Genomic DNA, 23,209 nt, shown 5'->3' with positions numbered 1-23,209 from the left:
TGTGGAATATTACTAGCTAGATAGATCTCTCACCCATGTCCACAAAATTGTATCCAATTAATTAATCTTTTCTCTACTTGACTGGCTTATTTTAAATACTTGACTTCGATTGACACCGCGACTGTTGAGATAGTTACGATAGTTGCGATAGTAGACATAGTGTGAGTGTTGTAAGGCGGCTGCTTCTGCAACGCCTTGCAACACTTAAAAATACCAAAAGCTCCTGTACATTCTAGTGGTATTTTTTAGAACATTTTTCAAGCCGCCGCGCGAAATCGTGCTGTGCTACACAGATTTACGGAAAATGTAAATTATTTGTTGATTAAGCATTGATTTCGTTAAAATATGTGTGACTGGTGTAGCTGCTGTTGTTTACAGGTAATTGTTGATCAATTAACATATAGTTTTGCGCATGTAACAAGCCTTGGTGCTTGGGTTCCCCTCTTCTGCGTGTTATTGGTGTTGGTGTTGTTCTTGCTGTGGGGCCTCGTGCGTTCATTCATAAAAAAGCAAGGTGCAGAAGAGATTGCAGGTGGCAAACGAACAGATGTTAGGGTTGCCAACACTCCAACGGGGGAGCAGAAGGTGAATTACAATTTTGGAGCAGGAAAACTGCGCATCAACCACACCCTCCGGTTGCCCTATAAAGCCTTACGCAACAACAAAAAAGGCCACACACGCACACACACACACTGGAATAGAGAGATTGCCAATTATTGCAGGAAAACCCAACAACAACAGCAGTAGCAGCAGCGGGAGCATCTTTCGGCCATTTACCGTTTAACTTTTAGATGTTCCGTTTTGCTACCGCTCTTCTTCTTATTCCGTGTTCCGTTATGCTATGGCATGACTGTTCTTGTTCTTGTTGTTCCTATAATGCATGTCGTGACGCGCCTTTTGGTCTGCTGATGCTGCTGCTACTGCAGTCGCGTCGCTGCCAACTGCAGTTTGTAATGACGTCTTTCGTGAGAGATAACGGCACGTTGGCGTGGGCTGCGTTTTCGGCGCGTGGGCTGGCTGCCGCTGCAAGTGGGTGCACGCATACCCTGCTCCACCAATCCCCTTCCCCTTCTGGTCCTGCACTACGCCCCTCCCCTATGGAACCGTTAGCTAGAAAATTGTTTAAATATTTGATAATATTCTAATGCAAGCGGGATTAACAGTTATTGGTAGGTGGGGTAGAGTGGGATGGAGTCGGGGATGCTTGGAGGAGGCTGTGCAGCTGGTCCGCTGTTTCTCAACTTGACGAAGCTTTCGTTGAGTGATTGAAACAGCGCCGACGCACAAGCGATGCTCTCTCATCATCCTTACGCTCTCTCTCGCTCTTCCTCCCACTTGCTACTTTGTTCGGCCAGCGCTGGCGCTGAGGCAGCAGCCCGCAGCAGCGCCACTCAGCATCCTTTCTACTTATTAATTTTGATGTTGCTTTTCACTTTTACTTTGTGGCATGTTGAACGTGCTGCGACCTGCCATCCAACCAGTGTTGGGCAAGGCCTGCATAGAGGGGGGTTAGTGTGGATGGGGTCCACCCACCCCCCCAGTCAGATGTTCTTATTGGTGTTGTAATTTGTTTGTGTCTAATTGGAAATTGGCATGCACCACGCACTTACTACTCTACTCCACCCTCTAACCACCTCTTGCCCCATCGCCTTTTGCCACCACCCCTCCACCCTTTAAATTTGCTGCATTATTGATGGGCCTTAAGCCTGGCACGTACTTTGTCGTTTCCGCCTAGCAAATTATAACATTAATATTACATTAACACACACTCCCACACTCCCACACACACACACACACACACACCCACACACCCACACACGAAGAGAGAACGGCGAGTACACAGACACACACACACACAAGCTCAGATGCCACACATGCATATGCATTGGGGAGACATTAAAAGCGAGGCAAAATGGCTAAAACTTTCACAGCATCCAGCAGCGGCAGTGGCAGCGGAAGCGGCATGTAAAATAATGTAACAAAATGCGTTCTAACACGAAGCAAAGCAGAGAAGGGGCAGCGCCGCAGGAGCAGCAACAACAAAAGCAAAGCCACCCCGAAAAAATGTGTGGCACACATTCCAACAGTTGCAGCAAGGCAGCGCAGCTGGCGTCGCTGTTAACGTCACAGCATCTTTGCTGCTCTGCCACTGCTCTGCTCTGCTCCTTTCGGTTCTGCTGCTGCTGCTCCTGGCAAAGTCAAAACGAATTTCGAAGTCGACGGTTGTGGCTGGCGCTGGTCGTTTTTTCTCCACTGCGCCTCTGCTTGAAAAATACTATTTAGGCTTTAAAAACGAAACCCCCCCTCATAGAAAAAACCGAGAATCCAAACGCAACGCACAAAACAAACTTAAATTCTAACCTAAAATCAAATTTCAAATAATAACGAAATTGTAAGGAAGTGAACATGGAATAGAAAACAAGAAACCAAACCAAAAAAAGTGTAGCACACACATTTGGACTGTGGACTGTGGTGGAAAAAACGCCCACGAGGCATTTTCCGAATGAAATAAAAGTTTAACCGAAATGCATGAAAACAAACATAATTAAAGTCACAACGACGAGGGCTGTGGGGGAGTGCAAGAAATGGCATTTAAGTAAATTAAGGTGTGGTGATTTATGCAACTTTTTTAGAGGCACACACACACACAGTCGCATAGGGACAGAAAAGACGGAACAGACAGACGGCAAAGACCGAAAGACATGGAGGATGAGGTTTGGTGTGGGGACGGGACGGAATGGGATGGGAAAACTACACATACCTCTAAGCTAAGACCACACACACACACACACAGACATGTACACACATATACCTAGCGATGAGAAGAAGAGAAGCGCAAAGAGGAAGAGGAATACTAAGTAAAGGATAAGCAAGAAAGAAATCGAAATTAAAATATATGTTGTACAGCAACAACAACGGGATCAGCAGCAGCAGTAGCAGCAGCAGCAGAGCGGGGAAGAGAGAGAGAAAGGGGGAAGAGAGGGAGCAATTTTCGGCGGTCGCTGTAATTCGACGCTCATCTCTGCTCTACTTTGCTCTCCCATCTCTCTGCTCTGCTCCTCTCCCTTATGTTTTGCTGCTGCTGTGCTCTGCCAGCCTCCTGTTTCGTCAAGTGAAAACATTCGAGTTTCGTCAAGTTTTGTAGGTATTTTGGCAGAGCACAAAAATACACAGAGCCATCATCTGAACCGAACCTGCTCCCTGTCGTTGTGGCCAAAACTAAAGAAAAAATAAAAGAAAAAAGCTTAAATTCTTGCATAAAATAACAAAAATCAAACAAAAATGTATTTCGAACTAAACCGCGAATAGTGATTTTAATTAAAGCTGAATTTTGATTCGGAAATAACTCGAAATTACCGAAAAACGTAACCATTTTTTTTTGTGGTCGTGCTCCCCGAAAGGCGTTGCCAAATCGAAAAGCTCTGATGGATAAAACAACAAAACCCTAACTATAACCTCCAGATCCCATGCAGGCACAACCCTTGAAAGAACACTCAAAAGAATTACCAAAAACTAAAGCGAAATCTACATTAACCATACGCACCGTTTAAAAGCACAAAAAAAAGTGAAAAATTCACAAAAAAAAAAATAAAGGAAAAAAAGCCGAACCATAAAAAGCAAACAAAAAGCTAAAACTCTCTAGAGAAGGAACAGAAGCAGCAGAATCATCGGCAGCAAGAACATTCTGCTGCATAAATAATACACGCCACACACAGAGGGACGAGACGAGACGCACGAAAGGAAGGACCACACGCGTCATATAGGAGGAACCACATACCAGGCTGAAAGAGCCAGAGAAGCGGACTCTGGAAGCAAACACACGCATGCAGAAGGCGCAGGGGAAGGTGCTGGATGCGGTGCTCCTGTTCTATTATTTAACTGCTTTCAACGTTAGCGTGTTCAACTTGACGAAAGTCGATTGAAAGCCGCCTTCAACGGCATCCAGCCACCAGCATCCCTTTCTCTCTCCCGTTCAATCAACACAGAGAGACAAAGTGAGAGAGAGAGAGAGAGAGAGCAAAAGATAGAGTCTGTGCGAGAGAGTGTGACGGCAGGAACGACGTCAACGTCAATCCGCTCAATATTTATACATTGAGCGGAGTCTCTTGGCCAGAATCCAGTACCAGAGCCAGGACCCCAAAAAGCAAACGCTCCCTGGCTCTCGCTGGGCCTCAAAATAAATAACATCTGACATCTGCCCGACCCTCGAGTCGCCCCCCATCCTCCTCCTTCCCCCCGGTCTTTCTCTGCATCGAGAAAGCACTTAACCATAAAGAAAGCCCCCCAACAAACGAAACTTAACGAAAAGCGAAACAATTTCCATACAAAAAACATAAAACCAACCAAACGTGAACTAAAAAAAGCAAAACTAAAACAAAGCAATGGGCGCCAAGGAAAGTGTCGAGGCAGCCGCCAAACTAAACGCCGATGGCTGGGGTCATGTGGAGGTGTGTATATGTTTCCAGACAAATAAATAGCAATTACTAGTCCATTGAAAAAACCCCTTAAAAATCAAAGACAGTTTCAGTCAAAATCCAGTGGGTTATACGAGATGATGATGTGTACAAGGGCGGCTGTGAGGTTTTCGGAAGTGTGCTGAAAATCTTATTTTTACAGCTACTCAAGAACGCATCTTTAGAACCTCGAGGGGTATAGATACATAACATAATATAGCTTCATAGAAATGGTGGAAGTGTTCATTTATTGTTAGTTTTCTAAGAGTTCAGCATAACCCATGGAAATATACACAAATGTTCAAGTATGTTCATCTTATTCCCTAAAAATTATTCTTCAAAGAATTTTACTACCCATTCACTATCCATTCTTAAATTAACGCGAATGTCCCCCCCTCCCACCTATAAAAATATCCATCACTTGCCAAATATTGTCAACAGTTTGATGAACCAATTCGATGTGTCGCTCATCGCCCCGAAATGTGTGTCACCTTCAATCCCAATTGCATTTCCCCATGAGAGTGCTACGAGAGCTGAGAGCTTCGCTCTTGTTTTCGCCTTTTGATTGACTGTAAAAATACATTCTGACAACAACACGTGCATCCAGTGGCACGCAGAGAGGGAAAACACAGAGAGAGATGTGGTACCATTTTCCCCATTCTCATTCCCATGCCCATGCCCATTCGCATTCCCATTCCCATTGTCGTCGTCGTCGTTGTCTAGTGGTCCACTTGATGATCACTCTGTGGGCCCCCGAACATATCTCCCAGCAGAGATCTGTGAGATCTGAGAGATCTCTTGAGCAGAATGCGGGCTGTGTGGGCGTTAGAGGCGCTCACGAGACGCCAAAAGAGAGAGCCCCGAGAGCCGCCGACTGGGGCCGCCGCGAGAGTGTGAATGGAAAACGATTTGATTTTGATTTTTCTTCGGCGTCTTTTAGTTGAGTTTGTGGCGTGCATTTGTGATGTTGTTTTGGCGTTTTCAAGATCTCTTTTAGCCGCAATCTGTGAACCGCAATCCGAGTAAGCCAATCCACATAGGAAGCGAAGCCGGCAACTGAATGGCCAACATCCATTCGATAAAACAGGTGTCTCTGTCTCCGCGCCCGTTTCAATGATGTAAACATAAATAGATATACACATTTATACGGCTATATATGTATTTATAATCACAGCTATCTGTGATTATCTCCCCCATGTGGCAGACATATGTGGAAATTATATCCCCCCATAAAAAGAGATTTTGCATCTGCAATGTGCACTTCAGAGAACGAAATCAAAAGCAAAAACTTCAAAGCACATTTTCCGCTTTACATCGTTCCGTTTGCGTTGTGGATTTTCTTTTGTTTTTGACACCTACACAACAGCTTTTTAGCTCTGCAGCGGCCGCCGAGTGGAGTGATGGGGGAGTGGACTGCACCGGCGGCGTTCGCACCTCTCGGCCTCTGCGGTCGCTCGGTTGTGTGGATGATGATAATAATAAGCGTTGGCGTGTGGCTTGCTTTAAAGACCTGTTTTTTCGAATATTACAGCCGAAGAAACATAACAGATATTTGATTGATTTACTCATGTTTCATGTGTTTAATCTTTCCAGCGAGGAAGTCGCTACCACGGCCATCGGCACAATCAGCGATCGCAGTCGTTAAATCGCGGACAGGCGCTCTCGCAGGCGGACGTGAGCGGAATGTGGTGACATCGGGGTGCCTCTGGTAAAGGTAAGTACTCTTAAATAGCCATTATTCTATCTCTTAACAAATATAATCTTCTATATTGTTGTGTAGGATCTGCGGGTAGCTGCGCCAACTGCGCCATGGGCAACAAATTGAGCTGCTCCTGTGCCCCGCTTATGCGCAAGGCTTATCGCTATGAGGATTCACCCTGGCAGAGTTCCCGACGACGCGACGGTCATCTACTGAGGTGCGTTCTAATAGAGGCTCTCTCCCCTCCTCTCTGAGTACCCTCCACTCTCCTTTGAATCTGTTTAAGTTCTCTGACTGCCGAATGTGGGCCTATCAAACAACAAAACACCAAACAACAAACTGAACAATTAGCTAGAACCACAATTGAATCCGCTCTTTCGATCAACTTTTTTCCAATCCAACTAATTGTGTTTCTCTTCTGGTTTTTCTTTCTTTCTCAAAAAAAAAACAAAACAAAACAAAAAAAAAACAATTACTAACAAACTAACTTACGACCTTAATCCAATAATCCAACAACAAAACACACACAAAATGCGGCCAAAAACAAAAACCCACTTCGAAAACTCAACAACAAATGTTCTCCTGCTTCAACTCTTCCTTCCCTCCAACGACAACAACAACAACAACTGCAAAAACAACAACTATAACTACAACAACTATAACTAAAACAACAAACAACAACAAATGCGATTCTTTGTTTTGAAAAACTTTCCTCTTACCAAACAATTAAAATTGGATTAATTCTACAATCAATCTTGATCAATCTTTGATAATTGTATTTCTAACCAACAATAGTTCGTTCAGGTTGTGGGCAGAGGTCTTCCATGTATCAGCCAGTGGAGCCGGCACCGTTAAGTGGCAACAAGTGTCAGAAGATTTGGTTCCTGTGAACATCACCTGCATTCAGGACTCGCCCGAGTGCATCTTTCACATCACCGCGTACAACAGTCAGGTGGACAAGATACTCGATGTGAGACTTGTGCAGCCAGGTGAGTGCACATCATCCGCCCTCCCCTCTCCGAATGAGCATCTAATTCCCGCTTGCTCCTCCCTACAAACACAGGTACACGCATTGGCCAGGCATCAGAGTGCTTCGTTTACTGGAAGGATCCCATGACAAATGACACTTGGGGCTTGAACTTTACATCGCCCATCGATGCCAAACAGTTCCGAGAGTGCTGTGTAAGTATTCTCTTACAGTCTGCCAACAAACAAACAACAAAAAAGCGAGCAAAACCATTTTGCATAGCAACGACAACAAAAGCGCAAAAAAAAAGAAAAAAAAAATACAAAAAAAGAGAAAAAAAATAAGAAAAATTGAATTAAAAAAATCAAAACCTCAACTGATACCGATACCGAAATATACCGAAAAACCTCAGCCACCACCCCACTAAATACAACACTAAAACAATGGCCTGGGGCAGGGTCCCCGTGGCCACCCACCCTTCGTCTCTGGCTAATCATGCCCCCGCCAGCTCAAGCACTCTACTACTCGTACTAACTAAAACTACAACCAAAGCATCTCCCCAACCACCAGCCACCAACCACCACTGTCATCGAACCCCCCTCCCCCCATCTGAACCACTCACCCATCAATCCAAAGAACTAAAGAACCGAGAACACCCAACGAACTTACACAGACAATGAAACACACATACAGTACTCGTACTACTCGTACAGCAGAGAGAATGGCGATGGCAGCCGGCCCAAGATATTGACTACGTTGAAGATGATATGATATGATGATGATGATGCTGATAATGATGCTGATAATGATAATGATGTTTGCTTTGCATATACATACATCTGTCTGTCTATAATCGTGCTTACATAAATTTATCCCATAATCAAACTCAAGGTTCCACAGTGCCACACGACACTCGATAAATCTAAAGAATTAATCACAATCAAGCTCTTCATTCGCTCAGCAGCAGTCACTGTCCATCTCTCCCTCTGTGACACACACGCACAAAAAACAAACCATAACTATTTCCTTGTACTCCGATAATTAGAACAAATTTCAACGCGAGGAAAATATTCGAACACCTTTTTTATTGAGTTTTGTTAATGGTTTTCTTTTTTTGGTATTCCCCAATTGAAAATTACTTAGTTTCTAGTTGAAATCGTTGAAGAATTTGGCCAAAAGTAAAGTAGAAATTGTAGAGATACACTCACACACACATGCATACAAGAACACGCACAACCCACACACACACACACACAACACATAGACTGAGAAATGCACTCACTTTGATTGTCAGAAATTGAGAGAGAGAAAATAAATAGAAGGAAATTAACTTGTTCATCAAATTAGGAATAAATTCTATGTAATACTGTCCGTTACGACTGTCCGTTAGTTAAAGCTGAACTAAACTAAATCTTCAAACTTTTAGAAAATAACAGATTAACATATCACATTTTTTGAATGGATTCGTTCTCCCAAAGAAAAAAATAAAACTCCCTAAGTCACGCTGTGAGAGAGGTTCACTGAAAAGTGAGAAAGAGAACAAGAAGTGGAGCGCTCTACATGAGCAAGATGAAATTAGTGATAAGGTGACATCGTCCGTTGTGCTGAGGACCATCCATGCTCTCCCGGCTCTCAGAGAGTGCAAAGTTCTGCACGTTTGCATACATACTGCCAAACGGATGGAACTCGAAAGAGAGTAGATGTGGTGACGACGTCACCATGACTACAAGCCTGACTTGCAGACTGACTGGGAGAGATCACTCTCTTTGAGTAAAAGCCCCACTTGAGGAGATAGACAGGGAGAAATGCTGGCTTGACAAATGTCTAAGATGGAAAAAGTTTATATCTTATTGACTCGAAAACTTAATTTCTGACTCGTGGAATAGCCATTGTCATTATTCATACTCCTGTTCATACACGAACCTCCAGCAACATCTCTATACACACACATGTATACACGACATACAACATATGCCTATAAATATTAATAGATTCTATAATATAATAGTAGTCAAACATAAACTATCTGGACTAGCGTCTAAATAATGATTTCATTTTCTTTTCTTACTTTGCGCATCATATGTTGCAGGTATCTTACATTGTAAAAAAATACGTTAGTATCGCTTCATATTATTTCTTTTCCACTGTGTCACACCCACACCACCGCACACATACACACGCACACAAACAGACACACATATCGTAATTCTTTTTCTGTCACCCAATGTGTCTTTTGATCGCAGCTAAAGATATATGTTTATCGTAGTAGATCCACAAGGAAAACCCCATTTGTCGGGCATGTACCTATAAGATCACACCACAGAATCACACCCAAACACACACATATTGAGTGTTGTATTTGTTGTAAACTTTTATTGCTCTATGTGTCTACCCACCCACCAACCCACTCTACCCACCCCAACCCCAGATTCCACTCTCGTTTTTCACTCTCAATGATTTTTGTTTGTTGTTGTTTCTTTCGATGTTTGTGGGGGATTCCGACCAAAAGTCGTTCGACTTTTTGGGACCATTTGTGTATATGTATGTGCCTCATTCATGTGCAAGATACGATGAAGAAGATGCAACAGCGGAAACGATCCGATCCGGAGAACATGTAACGCAGACAGACACAAAACACACACACACACCACACTCACACACGGCCATACACACACACACACACACACACACACTAAAATTTGTTAAATGTATTTATATTATATATTCTTTCATTTCTTTTTCTCTCTTCTAATCATTTTTCGAAATCATTCTCGAAACACGCCAAAAAACAAAACAATATATCCCCCTAAAAATATATAATGTCCAACCAAAAAAAAAAAACAAAATACAAATAAAAATGTTTCATTTTTGATGCATTTCATTTTCGTACGAAACATCCAATTCGAAAACATTTTCAAAAAAAAAAAAAACCACAAAACGATACCCTAAAATGAATACCGACGGATATTTCTGTCCCGAAAATCAATATCGATAAAATGTTAACAAATATATATAAAAAATAAAACACGCAACACCTCCAACCAACAACAAAAAACTCCAAACAAAACTCAACAACAACTACAACAATAACAATAACAACAACAACAACAATACCCTCTATAATAAACCCCCGAATGTACACCCCACCGACTGTGTCTCTGATAAATCTATATTCTATATATATATATATATCTATATATATATGTGATATGATATATCCGTTCTTTACCCGTGCCCCACCCCTTCGAAATGCTTTTATTATCTCTAACAAATAATTTTATTTAACTATCTCTAAATATATATTTATGTATGTATAAATATATTTTTCAACACGATTCGTTTGCATTTCACGTGTGCCCATAAACCAAAAAACCAAAATTTCTGCAAAAAAACAAAAAAAAACGAAACAAAAAATGTAAATGAAAACGAAACCCATACAAATTGATTGACGATCAATGATTGAAATGTAAATAATTTTGTGGAATTTGTACATGGAATGGAAAATGCAAAAGAAAAACGCAAAACGCTTTAAAACAATCGCACGTATCCTCTACTACAATACCGTTACCTATCCCCTACAATCCGTTTCCGACGAGCCCTAATCCGAACCGAAACCCCATCCCGAGTCGTCCTCCCGTGTCCAGCCAATCCGCATCCTCCGCTCCTCCCGATCCGAAGATCCCATGCAAGTGGGCGGTTTACTACGAATCGATGCAATTTTCAAAAATCAAAAACAATCTTACTCCAGTGAGGATTTGAATGAGTATCAGAAATACTAGAAGCAGCAGCAAACATAGAAACAGTAACAGTAACAGAATCAGAGTTATATATTTAGATATATACATATATAGTATATTCTTGGAGCATCATTTATCGCCTTGAAGGCGCACCGCTTCCATGGAGGTTTCTGAAACCCAACAAAAACGAAACAAAAACGAATCGAATACGAATACGAATATTCAAGCAACACCACGCACATGGCTTACAATAAAATGTTAAAGTTAATACAGAAATTACGAAATCTAAAAAGCAAAGTTCAATTTTGAAGTTCTGAAGAGTATCCAATAATCAAAAGCAAATGTTAACAATGTTAGGCTAAGTCAATGTTTAGATCAAAAGTTATCGAATCAGTTACTAAGGCGGCGCTGAGCGCTGAACATCGAGAGGAGGAGAAGAGACGAACAACAGCTTCTAGGAGCAAATTTCAGAACTATATAAACTATCTATAGTATATAATATATGTACATATATAATGCTCGTTTGTGTCCTACACTCTACTACTCGTACTACTACAACTACTACTACTACTAAAACTATTACTATTACTACTAAAACTGCTTTCACTATCTAGATATATATTGTATGCCTAAACCGTAGATCAAGGCTTTAAGCACCCAAAGCTCAAGCTTCGAAACCTTCTTTCTGCACCCCAAAAATAATTCTTCTTCAAGTAGATCTCGTAAGATATGTTTTCTAAAAGAACACAAACACAGAAACACACCTCAAGAAAGTGAAAGTTTCGCCAGGCGCCAGCTTGTGCCCACAAAGATCTCCACAAAGATCTGAGGAAGAGAAAGTGAGAGGTATTAGAGACAGAAAAAGAGTGAGAGATAGCGAAGAGAAGAGAGAAAACCGCACACACAGAACCTTGTAATCCCCAATCAACTAACCTAATGATAGTGCGACGTTTTACAGTCGCCTTCTTTCAAATTTTCACGAAAGGCCTCGTCGTCGTACTCGCTGAAATTGGATCCGCCGGGCAAGGGCAAGGTGAAGGCCAAGCGAAAGCCTCTCAGCACACCGGCGTCGCCGTCGCGCGTCCGCCAGGAGCCCCAATGCACCTGCATGTCCGCCGAACAGTATGCGCGCCTGAGAACCGATCCACGTGTTAGAGGTGAGAGCAAAACAACAAACACAACCAACAAACAAACAAAAAAACAAACTATAAAACCCCCCGCCCTCCAAAAAATACTGGGATAGGTCCACCAGAGAGCAAATACATCCATCATCCGCACCATCTGTGTACCACGATGATGAACAGCTCTCCCTCTCTCTTCCGGCCCCCGAAAGTTTACGTTTCATTTCCTCTGTTTGTTCTTTTGATTTCCCTGCAAACAAAACCTGTAAGATCTGAAGATCAAGATCAATGAATGAACACTCAGAGCTTTAGCAATTAGGCGACAAGTCCTGTCCTCCCACCACGCATCCCCACACCCATCAAAACTCATCCGCCATCCTCATTGCAGGTTCATCCACATTGCCGCGCAACGTTGGCTCGCACCGCATCACCGATGTCGATGGCCAGCAGCAGCAGCAGGTGGGTGGCAGCGGCAAGGTGGTCAGTGCTGTAAGCAGCACCTCGCTGTACGACAATGTGGCCAGCGGTGGGCCGGGAGTAAGCCAAGGCGGTAAGCCAACCAAAGCCAAAGAATGCCAAAGAATTCTTTCTAATATCAACGATTTCCTCTCTCCCTTCACACAGACACTTTGCAGCGTCAGATGAAAGGACAGCAGGAACGACTGGATGTGGCCAATGCTGGGGTCAACACCAATACCCCGGGAGTGATTGTCACCGGGGTGGGCAATGCGGGTGGCAATGCGGATATGTGCACCCAGAATCATGTGGGCTCTCAGGTGGGCAGCGACGATACGGCCGCCTGCCAGATGGACATGGATATGTCCAAGAGCGAGGGCACCCAAGCGGGCGGCGGCCTCCATCAGAATGTGGGCACATGCACCTCGTCCTCCAAGTCGACGGGCACACGCAGCAAGGACTTTGGTGATGATATGGTATGTTCTGTCGCAAAATCTGGCCATTATTCACCCACTCATTGGTCTCCTCTCTCCCCCTGTTTCTCTAGTTGCAGACACGCGACGCACACTCGCACGACATGCACCAGCACAATGTAATAAACAACAATACACGTCGCAAGACCAAGAGCACCGAGGACATGAACGTGGACACCAGCACATTGAAGCGCATGCTGAAGCCGATGCCCAGCACCGAGTCGCCCGTCACCTCGCCCGAGATGGGCCGACGCCGCTACAACTACTATAATGCCAATGCGGCCCAGACATTGGGACCGCAGCACATGCACCAGCACGGCATGAGCATGGGAATGGGCATGGGCATGGGAATGGGCGGGGGCGTTGGCGGTGGTCATCACGTCATGAACAACAACACGATGGGTCGGGCCAGCAGTCAGTCGTCGCGCTTCTCCGGCTCAAGGTGGGTGTCCGTTCTCCGAAAATGCTCTCTTCGAATGCTAACTGAAACACATTCTTTGTACACAACAGATCTTCGCATGAAATTGGACGCGGCTATCCGCCGCGTAATCTCTATTTGGAGCTGGAGCGAGAGCGCAGCTGCATCGAGGGCTCGCCGCCCTCGGATAACGTGATGTTCGATAATCAGTGCTATGCCACGACTCCTAGTTCCAGTAATGGCAATTCCGATCAGGATCAGTCTTACGGTCAGCAGCAGTCCTCGGGACAACAGCAGCAACAGCAGCAGCAGCAGCAGCAACAGCAGCAGCAGGCGCATCATCAGCAGCTGCAGCAGGCGATTGCCCATCAGCGTGCCTCACGGCATCAGCATCATCATCAGCAGGCGCCCAATGTGACGCCCACACCGGGCAGTCCCACCTCGCGACTGCTCCTGGAGTACGAGATGCATCTGAGGAATACTCTGGCCAAGGGCATGGACGCCGAGTCCTATAGCCTGCACACCTTTGAGGCTCTGCTTTCCCAGAGCATGGAGAATCTTGGTGAGTAGGGTTTCGTAGTAGTGTTCTCCATCGTTCTTCTTCGTTTTGGTTTACATTACCATTACCTCTGTTCGTTCTTGTTGTTGTCTGTAGCTGACGTTCGATTCTGTTTGTGTTTTGTTTTTCTAATTGAATTTCCTCTCTTAATTAGCTTTTGAATCGAAATTTTCTGTCTGCCCGTCTGCCTGTCTGTCTGTCTGTCTGTCAGTCAGTCAATCCATCTGTCTGTTTGTTTGCCGACAATTCCCAATTCGAAGAACCCATGTCAGTGGCCTAATCAAGTCAGGTGTTTTCGATGGAGAAGGGTTTGTCCGGATAATCTGATTACAAAAGGGGAAAGAGAATTAGTTGCAGAATGTTTTAGAAGGGAGGGCTTTACCAAAGGTGGTTGATGGTGTGTGTGTGCGTGTGTTAGTGTGGGAATCTCCCTTAGAGAATTATAGAATTTCGAATATAGAACCATATTGTTTTTTTTTGCCATGCGAATCGTTTCTACATGCTATTTTCCATTTTCTATTATTGATAATCAATTTATTCATGTTAATTTAATCTTTTCAAACCTATGTCTAAACCTAATGCTATCCCTTGCCATAACACAAACAAAAATGCTCTCATTCATTGCCTCCTCTACTCACAAACATCCACAACAATCAAAAACCAATCAAACAACCAAACAACCATCATCAGAATTCGCTGAAAGCCTACCCGGATCGAACCAGCGCAGCCCATATCCACTACGTAGGCGTAAGTAGTTCCATTCCAACTCTTGCACGATGAGATCTCTATATCTACAGCTTATTATCATTCCTCGAACTGTTCCAAAAAGCTTTAGATTTTTGAATGCCCTTCAATTAGGATTTATCCTTGCGAGTTTGGTCTTTGAATCCAATTAATCCGTTTAATCGTTTGCTATATCTTTCGATCTACAGCCAATGCCAAATCTTCGACCTTGCCATTGCCGCCACACCGACCCTTGTCTTCGATACGCGACAAGGAGCGTGATCGCGATCGTGATGGTTACTACAGCGACCGAAATGAATTGATACGCGAGAGAGAGCGCGAACGCGATCGTGGCTATCTATCGGATCATAATGCCAGGTATGCTGTAACATTTATATATAATCGGAACCCTCTCTAACTCTCCTTTGTTCTTTAGTTTCTCCAATTCGCGGTGCGCCTCTTGCATTGGCGAGTCGGCTCGTGCCCAATGGTTCCGCCACTCGGATGGCTGGCGTTCGGGCAGCTCCACAATCGGGTCTGGTTCGGGCCATGGCATGATGTCCCAGCAGATGCCAGGCACTGGGGGACACAAGCGTTCGCCCTGGGACTCGTTGCCATCGCTGCGTCAGGACAGCAGTCTAAACGATTCGGGCTACAAGAGTGCACGTGCCGATTCCCTAGAGCAACGGTGGGTGTTCTACTAGATCTCCTTTGCATTAAATCAATATTTATAATGAAAATTTGTGCGTTATAGGGCCGAGTTTATACGTCAGGATAGTCTGCGATCGGAGTATTTGAGCGATCGCGAGTCACGCTATGGAATTGTACAACAGGCCTCGATTGAGAGCACCGATTCGAGGATGTGCTATTTAACATCATCAGAGGTGAGTGACTGTTCTCTATAAGATGCTACAGAGAGGATACTCTTTTTTTTTTTGAGTGTGAGACGCAGAAATGAAATGCAACCGAGGGCTGCTACTGCATGCCTCTTGAATGTAATTTACCTTACTTTGAAAATGCAATTTCTCTTGCAAAATGCTGAACATTCATCATAAGCCGCAATGCTGGATATGGGGGGAGGCTCCACCCTTCAATCTTTGCTATTTATAGAGAGAGAGAGAAAGAGAGCGAGGCGGCAAGGGAATTGGGTCAACAGCATCAAAGCCATAACATGACTAACAGCAGCAGCAACTCCTCTACCTGGAACTGTTAACAGAAGAGCCCCTGTTAGTTCTGAACGTAAATATATATATATATATATTCTTACATATATATATATCCTATACCTATACGAGTACGAGTGTATAAATATATCCAAAGCCGAAAAAACGTAAGAAGGGAAAGTCAACTGGCGCATTTGTCTGCAACATAAATGATATTTTTAGTTGCAGCCCCAAAGCTGACCCAGTTGCACGTTGATTAAAAACAAACTGCCACACAGAGTTCAACTCACAGTCCATAGCCCACCCCACTCCAGTATCCAGTATCCAGCATCCAGCATCCAGTATCCAGTATCCAGTAGGCAGCAGAGGCGGCATTCTCGTACACTCCTAAGCAAACAACAGGATGATGGGCGGAAAAGAAAAACTTTCTCTTTTTGTAACACAAAAGCCATCCTTAGCCAGAGGTTCATTCGATGATGAAGAGTCCCTTAGAATCAAGATGATAATGATGATGATGGCCGCTAAGCGTTGCATGCAAAAGGTGGGGCGTGGCAAGTGGCGAGAGTGGCACATGCATATGCATATGCATATTAATTGCATACTTGAGAAATCTTGTCTTGTTAATGCCAAATTTATATATCGCCTTGACACTAATGAGCCGCAGCCTACACATCCTTCTTCGTGTCTCTGGGAGTCCGAATGCGACTCTGACAGGAGTCTAGGAAATGGACAGAGAGAGAAAGAGAGATGGAGTGTCGCTCGCTCGCTCATTTGTTAATTGTAATGGACTTCGTTCCATTGTTACACTGACACATAAACCAGAGAGCCTAGCACTCTCGCACTCTCACACTCTTACACTCTCTCTCTCCATCTCTCTCTCTGTAACGCTTGAAAACTCTCTCCCATCCCAGTCGACTTTTACAGCTCTCTTGCGGCGGCGCATGCGCTTTAAGCTTCGCAGCCTCTCCGCATCAGCTTCGGCAATGCATTTCCAGGCTGGCTTCCAGCTGCGAAAGCTTCGGACTCGGCTGCTGGTACTGCTGCCTGCTGCTGCTCGCTGCTGCTTCTGTTTCGTGCCTCTGCTGCGACTGCTGTTGTCACTGCTTCTGCTTCTGTTTCTGTGCTTGTGGATTCAGCTTCGGCTTCGTCTGCGCTCCGCTCCGCTTGCCACCGCTTGGTTGCTGTGTGTCATTGCTGCGCTGCTGTCTCTGTGTTGCTAGTGTTGCGCCAACTTTTGCTCTGTCGTTTTATAATCAACTCGAAATTCCATGTGCCTCGTCGATTGACGTTTGTGTGTGTGTGTGTGCGTAGCGTGTGCGTATGTGTGTGTTTGTGTGTGTGCGTGCCAGATTTGCAACTTACGAAAATATTGCAATAAATAAAGTTTCGTTCAGTGGGAAAACTTGCTACCTCCTGCACAAAAAATAATGTAAAGAAGAGGAACAGAGAACTGCAGCAGCAAGAAGTTTCCGAACGAGAATCCGCACCCGCAGCCGCATCCTGCCGAATGCCGCCCACCCCCGCCGCACAGGAGGCCACAATGAAAAATTCTGTATAAAAAATTGTTTTAAAATTCAGTCAGCCAGGCAACCAGCCAACCAGCCAGCCAACCAGCCAGCCATCCAGCCAGCCAGCGAGGAACAGTCAGAAGCTAGCTACCCACAGAGCGGCGGCAGCAGCAGCAGCGGTAGCGGCAGTAACTGCAATTTTCTCTCTCTCTCTAATCTGTGTAACCTTATGTATGTTTGTAAGCGGTGTGTGTGTGTGTGTGTGTGTGTGTGACGCTTAAAAGTATGCAACGTGTGAAAAAATTTCGCTTTATTGCAATTTTGTAGAACGTGAAAGACAGCAGCAAAAGCCTCAACAGCATCCTTAGCAGCAGAAGCAGCAGCAGAAACAACAAATTTGTAGCAACAACAGAAACAGCAACAGCAACAGCCATAATAATAACCATAAAAGAAAAAACAACAACGAGGAGAGCCAGAGGCACGTTAAGCAAGTAAATGTCCATAAAAATGGCCCAAAAACAAACAGGAAACCCTCCCCCGCCTTGTGTGTGCGTGTGTGTGTGTGTCAAGCTGCGATTAAACGCTTTGTTAATCCCCCCAATAAGACCCGCTTCACCCCCACTTCCCATCTCCATGGCTGAGTGCAAAATCTCTACGCACACAGTGCGTATGCGTAATTTTGTGTTGTCGAATGCCACAAGCAATGAAGCGACGACAACAACATGGCGTATGCGTGACATGCGAACAAATCTTTCAATTATAGAAAAACTAAGGGAAAACCAGAGAAAAACACACACAAAATAGTGGAAAGTGCGATTAAGAGGAAACCACGTTTTCTTTTCCCTGCCACGAGTGTGTGTGTGTGTGTGTGTTTGTGTGCCCCTCAAAGAAACTGTGCCTCAGAGAAAGTGTCTCTCGCGTGTTTTTTTTTGTTTGTGTTTGTGTTTGAGTGTCTGTGTGTGCGTAGATGTTGTGTTTTGATAAGCCACACAGACAGATACAAGTTTTGTATTACAAATGTGTTTGGTGGTGCCGCCAGCAGCAGCAGCAGCAGCAGAAGCAGAAGCAGAAGCAGCGTCGCTTCTATGGCTGCCTGCCTGCCCCCAAAAGAGGGAAACCATGCCACCAGCCACACAGCCATTGATAAATAATAATGATTATAATGATGATAGATGCATTTGCTAACGTAAATATCTAGGAAAAGAGGTAGAGAGCTGGCAGAGCGCTAATCCCAAGCTCCCAACCAAAGGCTTTTGCCATTAGCTTTGGGCCCTCCCCCGCCAGTCTTCACCGTATTTTCTGTGCGCTGTGAGCAAACAAGACGAGTGCTAAGAGCGCTGGACAGTGTTTAAATAATGTAAATCGCCCTGCTGATGCCTGGCTGCCGCCTGGTTGCCTGCTGCACTAACATGCCGCTGAAAGCTTCGTGAAAGCTCTTCTGTTAAGTAACACTTTGCCACAAGAGTTGCGTTGTTGAAGAACGTACAGCCAGGGGATTTAAAAGCTTTGCGCTGTTCACAGGATGTGGAAATGTGGAAATGAGGCAAGAGGCGGCTGTTAAGCTCCTTGCGCGCCATCACTCCAGCGCCCCCCTGTAATGGGAGAGTCTTGTACGGGCTGTGGGCAGAGGGCTACAGTGTGTGTGTGTGTGTGTTTCCTCTTTTAATTGTGTGCATTTTTGATACAAATTGGGCAGGCAGGTCATCATTGACATGGACACCACCCCATGGACGCTCGTTAGTCGCACGAAAATATGCAAAAATCTGTGGCGGAAAAATTGAACGCCAAAAAATACTGGCATGCACATAGTTTCTGGCCAAACAATTTCTGCTGATAATATAATTTGACTAAACTGTCATCCACTCCACTCATTGTGTGTGTGCATTCCACAATGCTAACTTTTTCTGACACTTTGGCAGGCAAAAGTTTTCTCCATTTTTGCCCCATTTTTTTTCCCCCCCCAGTTGAATGGAAAACTTTTTTACGCTGGGCTGCGCTCCGCTCACCTCCCCTCCTGTCCTCTCCTCCTAAGGGGCACCGCACCACCTATCGATTACAACTTTTGCATTTCGAATTCAAACTCAATTGCCTTAATGAGCTTGCATAATTTAAGTACTTTAAATATTTACAATATTGACATTCAAGAGGATGTTGTTTCAAGAGAATGGCGTCCGCTTGGGGGGCCATTCGAATGATCAATCAAATTGATTAATTACCGCCCCACAAGCAGAAGAGCAGCGGAGACATGGGGCAAACGGAAGGGAGGAAAAACATTGAACACATTTTAAATGCGTGGCAAGACATTAATTTATGCGACTTTGTGGTTTTTCCCCAACTGACACCAAAAGGGATCCAAAAAAAAAACAGAAAGATGGTAAAGGAAAAACAAAGTAAGAAAAGCTGACATTCATTAGGGGCTAAGAACAGGAAACAGGGGGAGATTAGGAAAGAAAAACTGTGTAAACACATAAGCCACTTTGGCCACCACTTCCACTTTCACTTCCACTTTTTCTCCCTTTTCGTTTTCCTTTTTTTTCATCCTGTTTTGCTCATTAGCTTTATTTTCTTATCATAGACGGTTCCGTTCGCCGTTCCGTTGCGTTCCTTTCAAAAGCCAACGGGGAATTCCCTTTTTTAATTTTGTTTAATTTTCATTTTCGCACCTTTTTTGCCCTGTTTTTTCCGCTGATATCATTAGGGCAAATTGATGAGCGCACTGCCAAACAGCTGAGACTCTGAGGCTGCGATTGAGACTGGGGCAAGAACTGGACGGCCTGGTGGCCGGGGGGGGGGCTGGGGCAAAAAACAAAAGCTGCAAACTTTTTTCGTGTGACTCCTGCTCCTCCCCTCCCTCAGGTGTGGGGCAAGTGGAACGCTAAATCATTTGGCACCGAGAACATTTCAAGCAAATTGACGCACAGCAGGGGCAAAAAAAAAAAACCATGAGACCATGATGGAAAAGGAAAAGCTGCCAGCGGACAAAAAACAAAAAAAAAAATTGAAAAAGGTTCAACTCAAGAGATGCTCCAGACGTGGAAATTACAATTTGGCCAAAGAGAAGGAGCAAGAGGATAAGGATTAGGATGAGGAGGAGGACGCTTGACATTCCATTGACATTTCAATAAGTGAAGAAACTAATTTTTGTATTACAAGCTTCTCTCCGGCAAAAAGTTTTCCATCTTCAAACTATGGAAAGGGGGGCAAAAAGCGGAGGCTAAGAAAAACTTCAATATTAATTTGCAGCGAGTGCATTAAGATTGGAGTGGGGCACAGGAGGTGGATGCCACACCAGCAGCAGCAGCAGCAGTAGGAGGAGAGCGACTGGCAATCGTACTTGGAGGGGGCGCGGAAGGTCTGCTGCTGTCAGCGAAAGTTGGACGTTGGACAGTTGGCCAAAGTATTTGACACAAAAATAACAGTTTTCTTATTTGCCGCTGACCAACGAACTGAGTTCTTTTCCAAAACCCTCTCGCCACCGCTTCCGCCTCCCGCTCCGAGAGTTCTTTCTCCAACAGTTTAAGTCTCAGTTTTTATTCTTTTCTTGCCACGTATTTCTAGTACAAAGTTTTGGAACTAAGTTTCATCTTCTGCTCCTCTGCTGCTGCTTCTGCGAATAGTTGGACAGCTTTGATACTCTGGCCAAAGGCGAGGAGGAACTGTCATCAGAACTTTGCTCCCGACTTGGCAGTCAGTGGGAAACATATGAGATCGTATGGGTCTTGAGTTTATCTAGATGATGGATGGTGGAGTTATAGATGGGAATTGCTCCCTTTATTGGTTATAGATTGGACTTGCAGTGAAGCTCTTCTTAGCTGTAAAAAGAGAGACAATTATGCAAAATAATCAACAATATTACACTTCTCGATTTGGTTGGTAGAACTCGAGTAATGATGCGCTTAGTACTACTTCTACTACTATTTCTACTGCTACTTCTACTCCTACTGTTACTTACTTGATTGTTCCCTGGCTTTCTGAGTATTGCCTAAATTCTATCAAACTAAAAGATACGCATTCTGCTATTTTAATAAATATGTGCTACCAATGGCTACCGAAAATCAAAATCAAAATCAAAATCGTGTAACACCAACCTATCATCTATGTATGTGTTCTTCAATATTTGCAAAGCCTAAGCTTCGACTCGTTAGTGGCTTCCATGCTCCATTAAAATAGCTTCATCTGAATGGAATTTGTTTTGTGTGCCTGAAAATTGAATGAAGCTTATGGCAGATTGCAATCATTAGGCGTCTACAACTGCGTACCATTTCTGGATGCAACTTCATTCGATGGAGTCGTAATAAGTGATACAAGTCGGAGGAGTGGGGAATTCCTTACAAATATGACCACCATTCATTCTATTGAAATGGAGCCATGAATGCATAGTATTTCCGAAATGATTTCTTGATATTCTTGATTTCAGGTTAAAATTCAGAGCATCGCCCACACATCCCGCCCATACCCACCTTCCACATTGGTACTCGTTCGTATCTGCCATGAAGTATAGGTATAAACTGCAGGCAACGCCTGTCTTCAGTGCCATTTCATTCCCCATTTTTTGCTGCTGCTGCTGCTGCTGCTGCTGCTGCTGCTGCTGCTGCCATCTTCTCTGCCAAATGACATTATGAAATGCTAAAAGCCTTGAGCCAAAAGTTGTCCAAGTCACAAAAGCCGCACCCGCACAGAAAAAAATACCGAGTTCAAAGAGAGGGCGGGGAGAATCCTATCCCACAGATACGTTAGATGGGGAGATGAGTGGGAGAGGGAAGGGCCATGGCGATGCTGCCTTGAATTCATTTTCATTTTTCGATAATTCTTTTGGCTGCTGCTGCCCCTGTGCCGCATATGTGGCCGTCGACACATGGCCAAAAGCTGAGGGAGTGTCCCCTTTTTCTGTGAGTGTGTGTGTGTGTGTTTGGTTTTTTTTTTGCGGTGGCCAAAAGCTGATTCCACGAGCAGGCTTATGAAATTTAAGCGCATATTCCCCGAGGCAGCCCCAGGACCGGTTGAATGGTTTAAAGTTTCCCCAGACAGCACTGGTGCCTGATTATCCTGTCGAGTGTAGGACTCATTAATTGTCCATGGCTACACCAGATGATATCCAGATAGAGAGAAAGCTATTTTGGAGCACAGTTTAGAGCCTTTCAAGGACTCTTGGTGAACGATGCACTCGACGCCTGACTGCCGCCGCCTGGGCTCCGTTGAAAGGGATTTAAAAACACTTACACAACTTTTCACTCTCCTACAGGACTTTGCTCCAGGACTCTTAAGGACTCGACAGAAGTTTCAAGCCTTGAAAATGGAGGAAAAGTAAATGTAAACTTTCCTCCCACATACTTCAGCAAAAGGAGTTTTCCCTGTCCCTTTAATGCTTGTTTTTCTTGCGATTTGCAAATTATAAGAAACAAAAAACAAAACACCAAACATTAAACGAAAAATGTATATGTACTCGTACAATATCTGTTGGGGTCTGAATTCATTTCAATTGCACAAATCCCCCAACTAAACCACGTAAGATGATATCATACCCAAAAGTTAAAAAGAAACATCAATGAACAATTGGGAGGCCGGATGAGGGTTACCTGGGTGAATCAGTCAGGATATATGGCACTACACACACTCGAGGCAGGAGAAGGAGCAGAAGGCAGAAGGCAGTAGCAGGAGTCTCGCTCTCAAGTGCAAATCAAGTTAACCGAATAAAAAGCCGCTTCCTGGCAGCCATTTGCCCTGTGTTTTGGCAGGTTCTTTCCCTTCTCCTTTCCCCTTTCCTTTTTTTCCATTTTAGTATATATATATATATTTTTTTTTGGTTCCTGGGGTTTTTCCTGGATTTTCCACGCGCGCTCCTTGATTTCTTCCTTCCTGAAATGGCAAACGATGTCGTTGTCGTTTCGTTTCGTTGCCGTTTGCCTCCCATGTCAAAAGATTATGCTCGCG

General features: G+C 44.3%; 2 protein-coding genes across 12 annotated transcripts in view; both read left to right on the top strand.

The window, feature by feature from the left end:
* The first annotated feature begins 3,162 nt into the window (after positions 1-3,162).
* On the top strand, positions 3,163-6,163 carry LOC117186690. Its single transcript, XM_033387771.1, has 2 exons — positions 3,163-4,448; positions 6,048-6,163. Exons 1-2 carry the CDS (start codon positions 4,383-4,385, stop codon positions 6,144-6,146), a joined length of 165 nt encoding a protein of 54 aa, XP_033243662.1. The 5' UTR covers positions 3,163-4,382; the 3' UTR covers positions 6,147-6,163.
* A 77-nt stretch (positions 6,164-6,240) lies between these two features.
* Positions 6,241-23,209, top strand: part of LOC108151736 — a 90,887-nt gene continuing 73,918 nt past the window's right edge. For 4 of the 11 annotated variants that reach the window (XM_033387765.1, XM_033387764.1, XM_033387761.1 and 1 more), the window contains exons 1-12: positions 6,241-6,370; positions 6,949-7,142; positions 7,217-7,335; positions 9,210-9,233; positions 11,816-12,014; positions 12,367-12,528; positions 12,603-12,910; positions 12,982-13,349; positions 13,418-13,887; positions 14,817-14,985; positions 15,044-15,295; positions 15,362-15,491. In XM_033387765.1, coding sequence (XP_033243656.1) covers positions 6,264-6,370; positions 6,949-7,142; positions 7,217-7,335; positions 9,210-9,233; positions 11,816-12,014; positions 12,367-12,528; positions 12,603-12,910; positions 12,982-13,349; positions 13,418-13,887; positions 14,817-14,985; positions 15,044-15,295; positions 15,362-15,491 — 2,502 coding nt within the window. In that variant the 5' untranslated portion in view covers positions 6,241-6,263. Of the gene's footprint in view, positions 6,371-6,948; positions 7,143-7,216; positions 7,336-9,209; positions 9,234-11,815; positions 12,015-12,366; positions 12,529-12,602; positions 12,911-12,981; positions 13,350-13,417; positions 13,888-14,574; positions 14,632-14,816; positions 14,986-15,043; positions 15,296-15,361; positions 15,492-23,209 lie in introns of all 11 variants that reach the window. The other 7 variants (XM_033387770.1, XM_033387769.1, XM_033387766.1 and 4 more) reach the window with 4 other exon arrangements.

Source organism: Drosophila miranda, chromosome XR (assembly GCF_003369915.1).
Source record: "Drosophila miranda strain MSH22 chromosome XR, D.miranda_PacBio2.1, whole genome shotgun sequence".
Lineage (NCBI taxonomy): Eukaryota > Metazoa > Arthropoda > Insecta > Diptera > Drosophilidae > Drosophila > Drosophila miranda.
The sequence above is the reverse complement of the archived record's forward strand: the minus strand, read 5'-3'. Positions and strand labels throughout refer to the sequence as shown.

Bases quoted from the DNA above. Each gene is read 5' to 3' on its own strand.
- LOC117186690 (XM_033387771.1), top strand. From the start codon at position 4,383: ATGGGCGCCAAGGAAAGTGTCGAGGCAGCCGCCAAACTAAACGCCGAT. The intron at 4,449-6,047 runs GTGTGTATATGT...TAATCTTTCCAG, and splicing joins ATGGCTGGGGTCATGTGGAG to CGAGGAAGTCGCTACCACGG.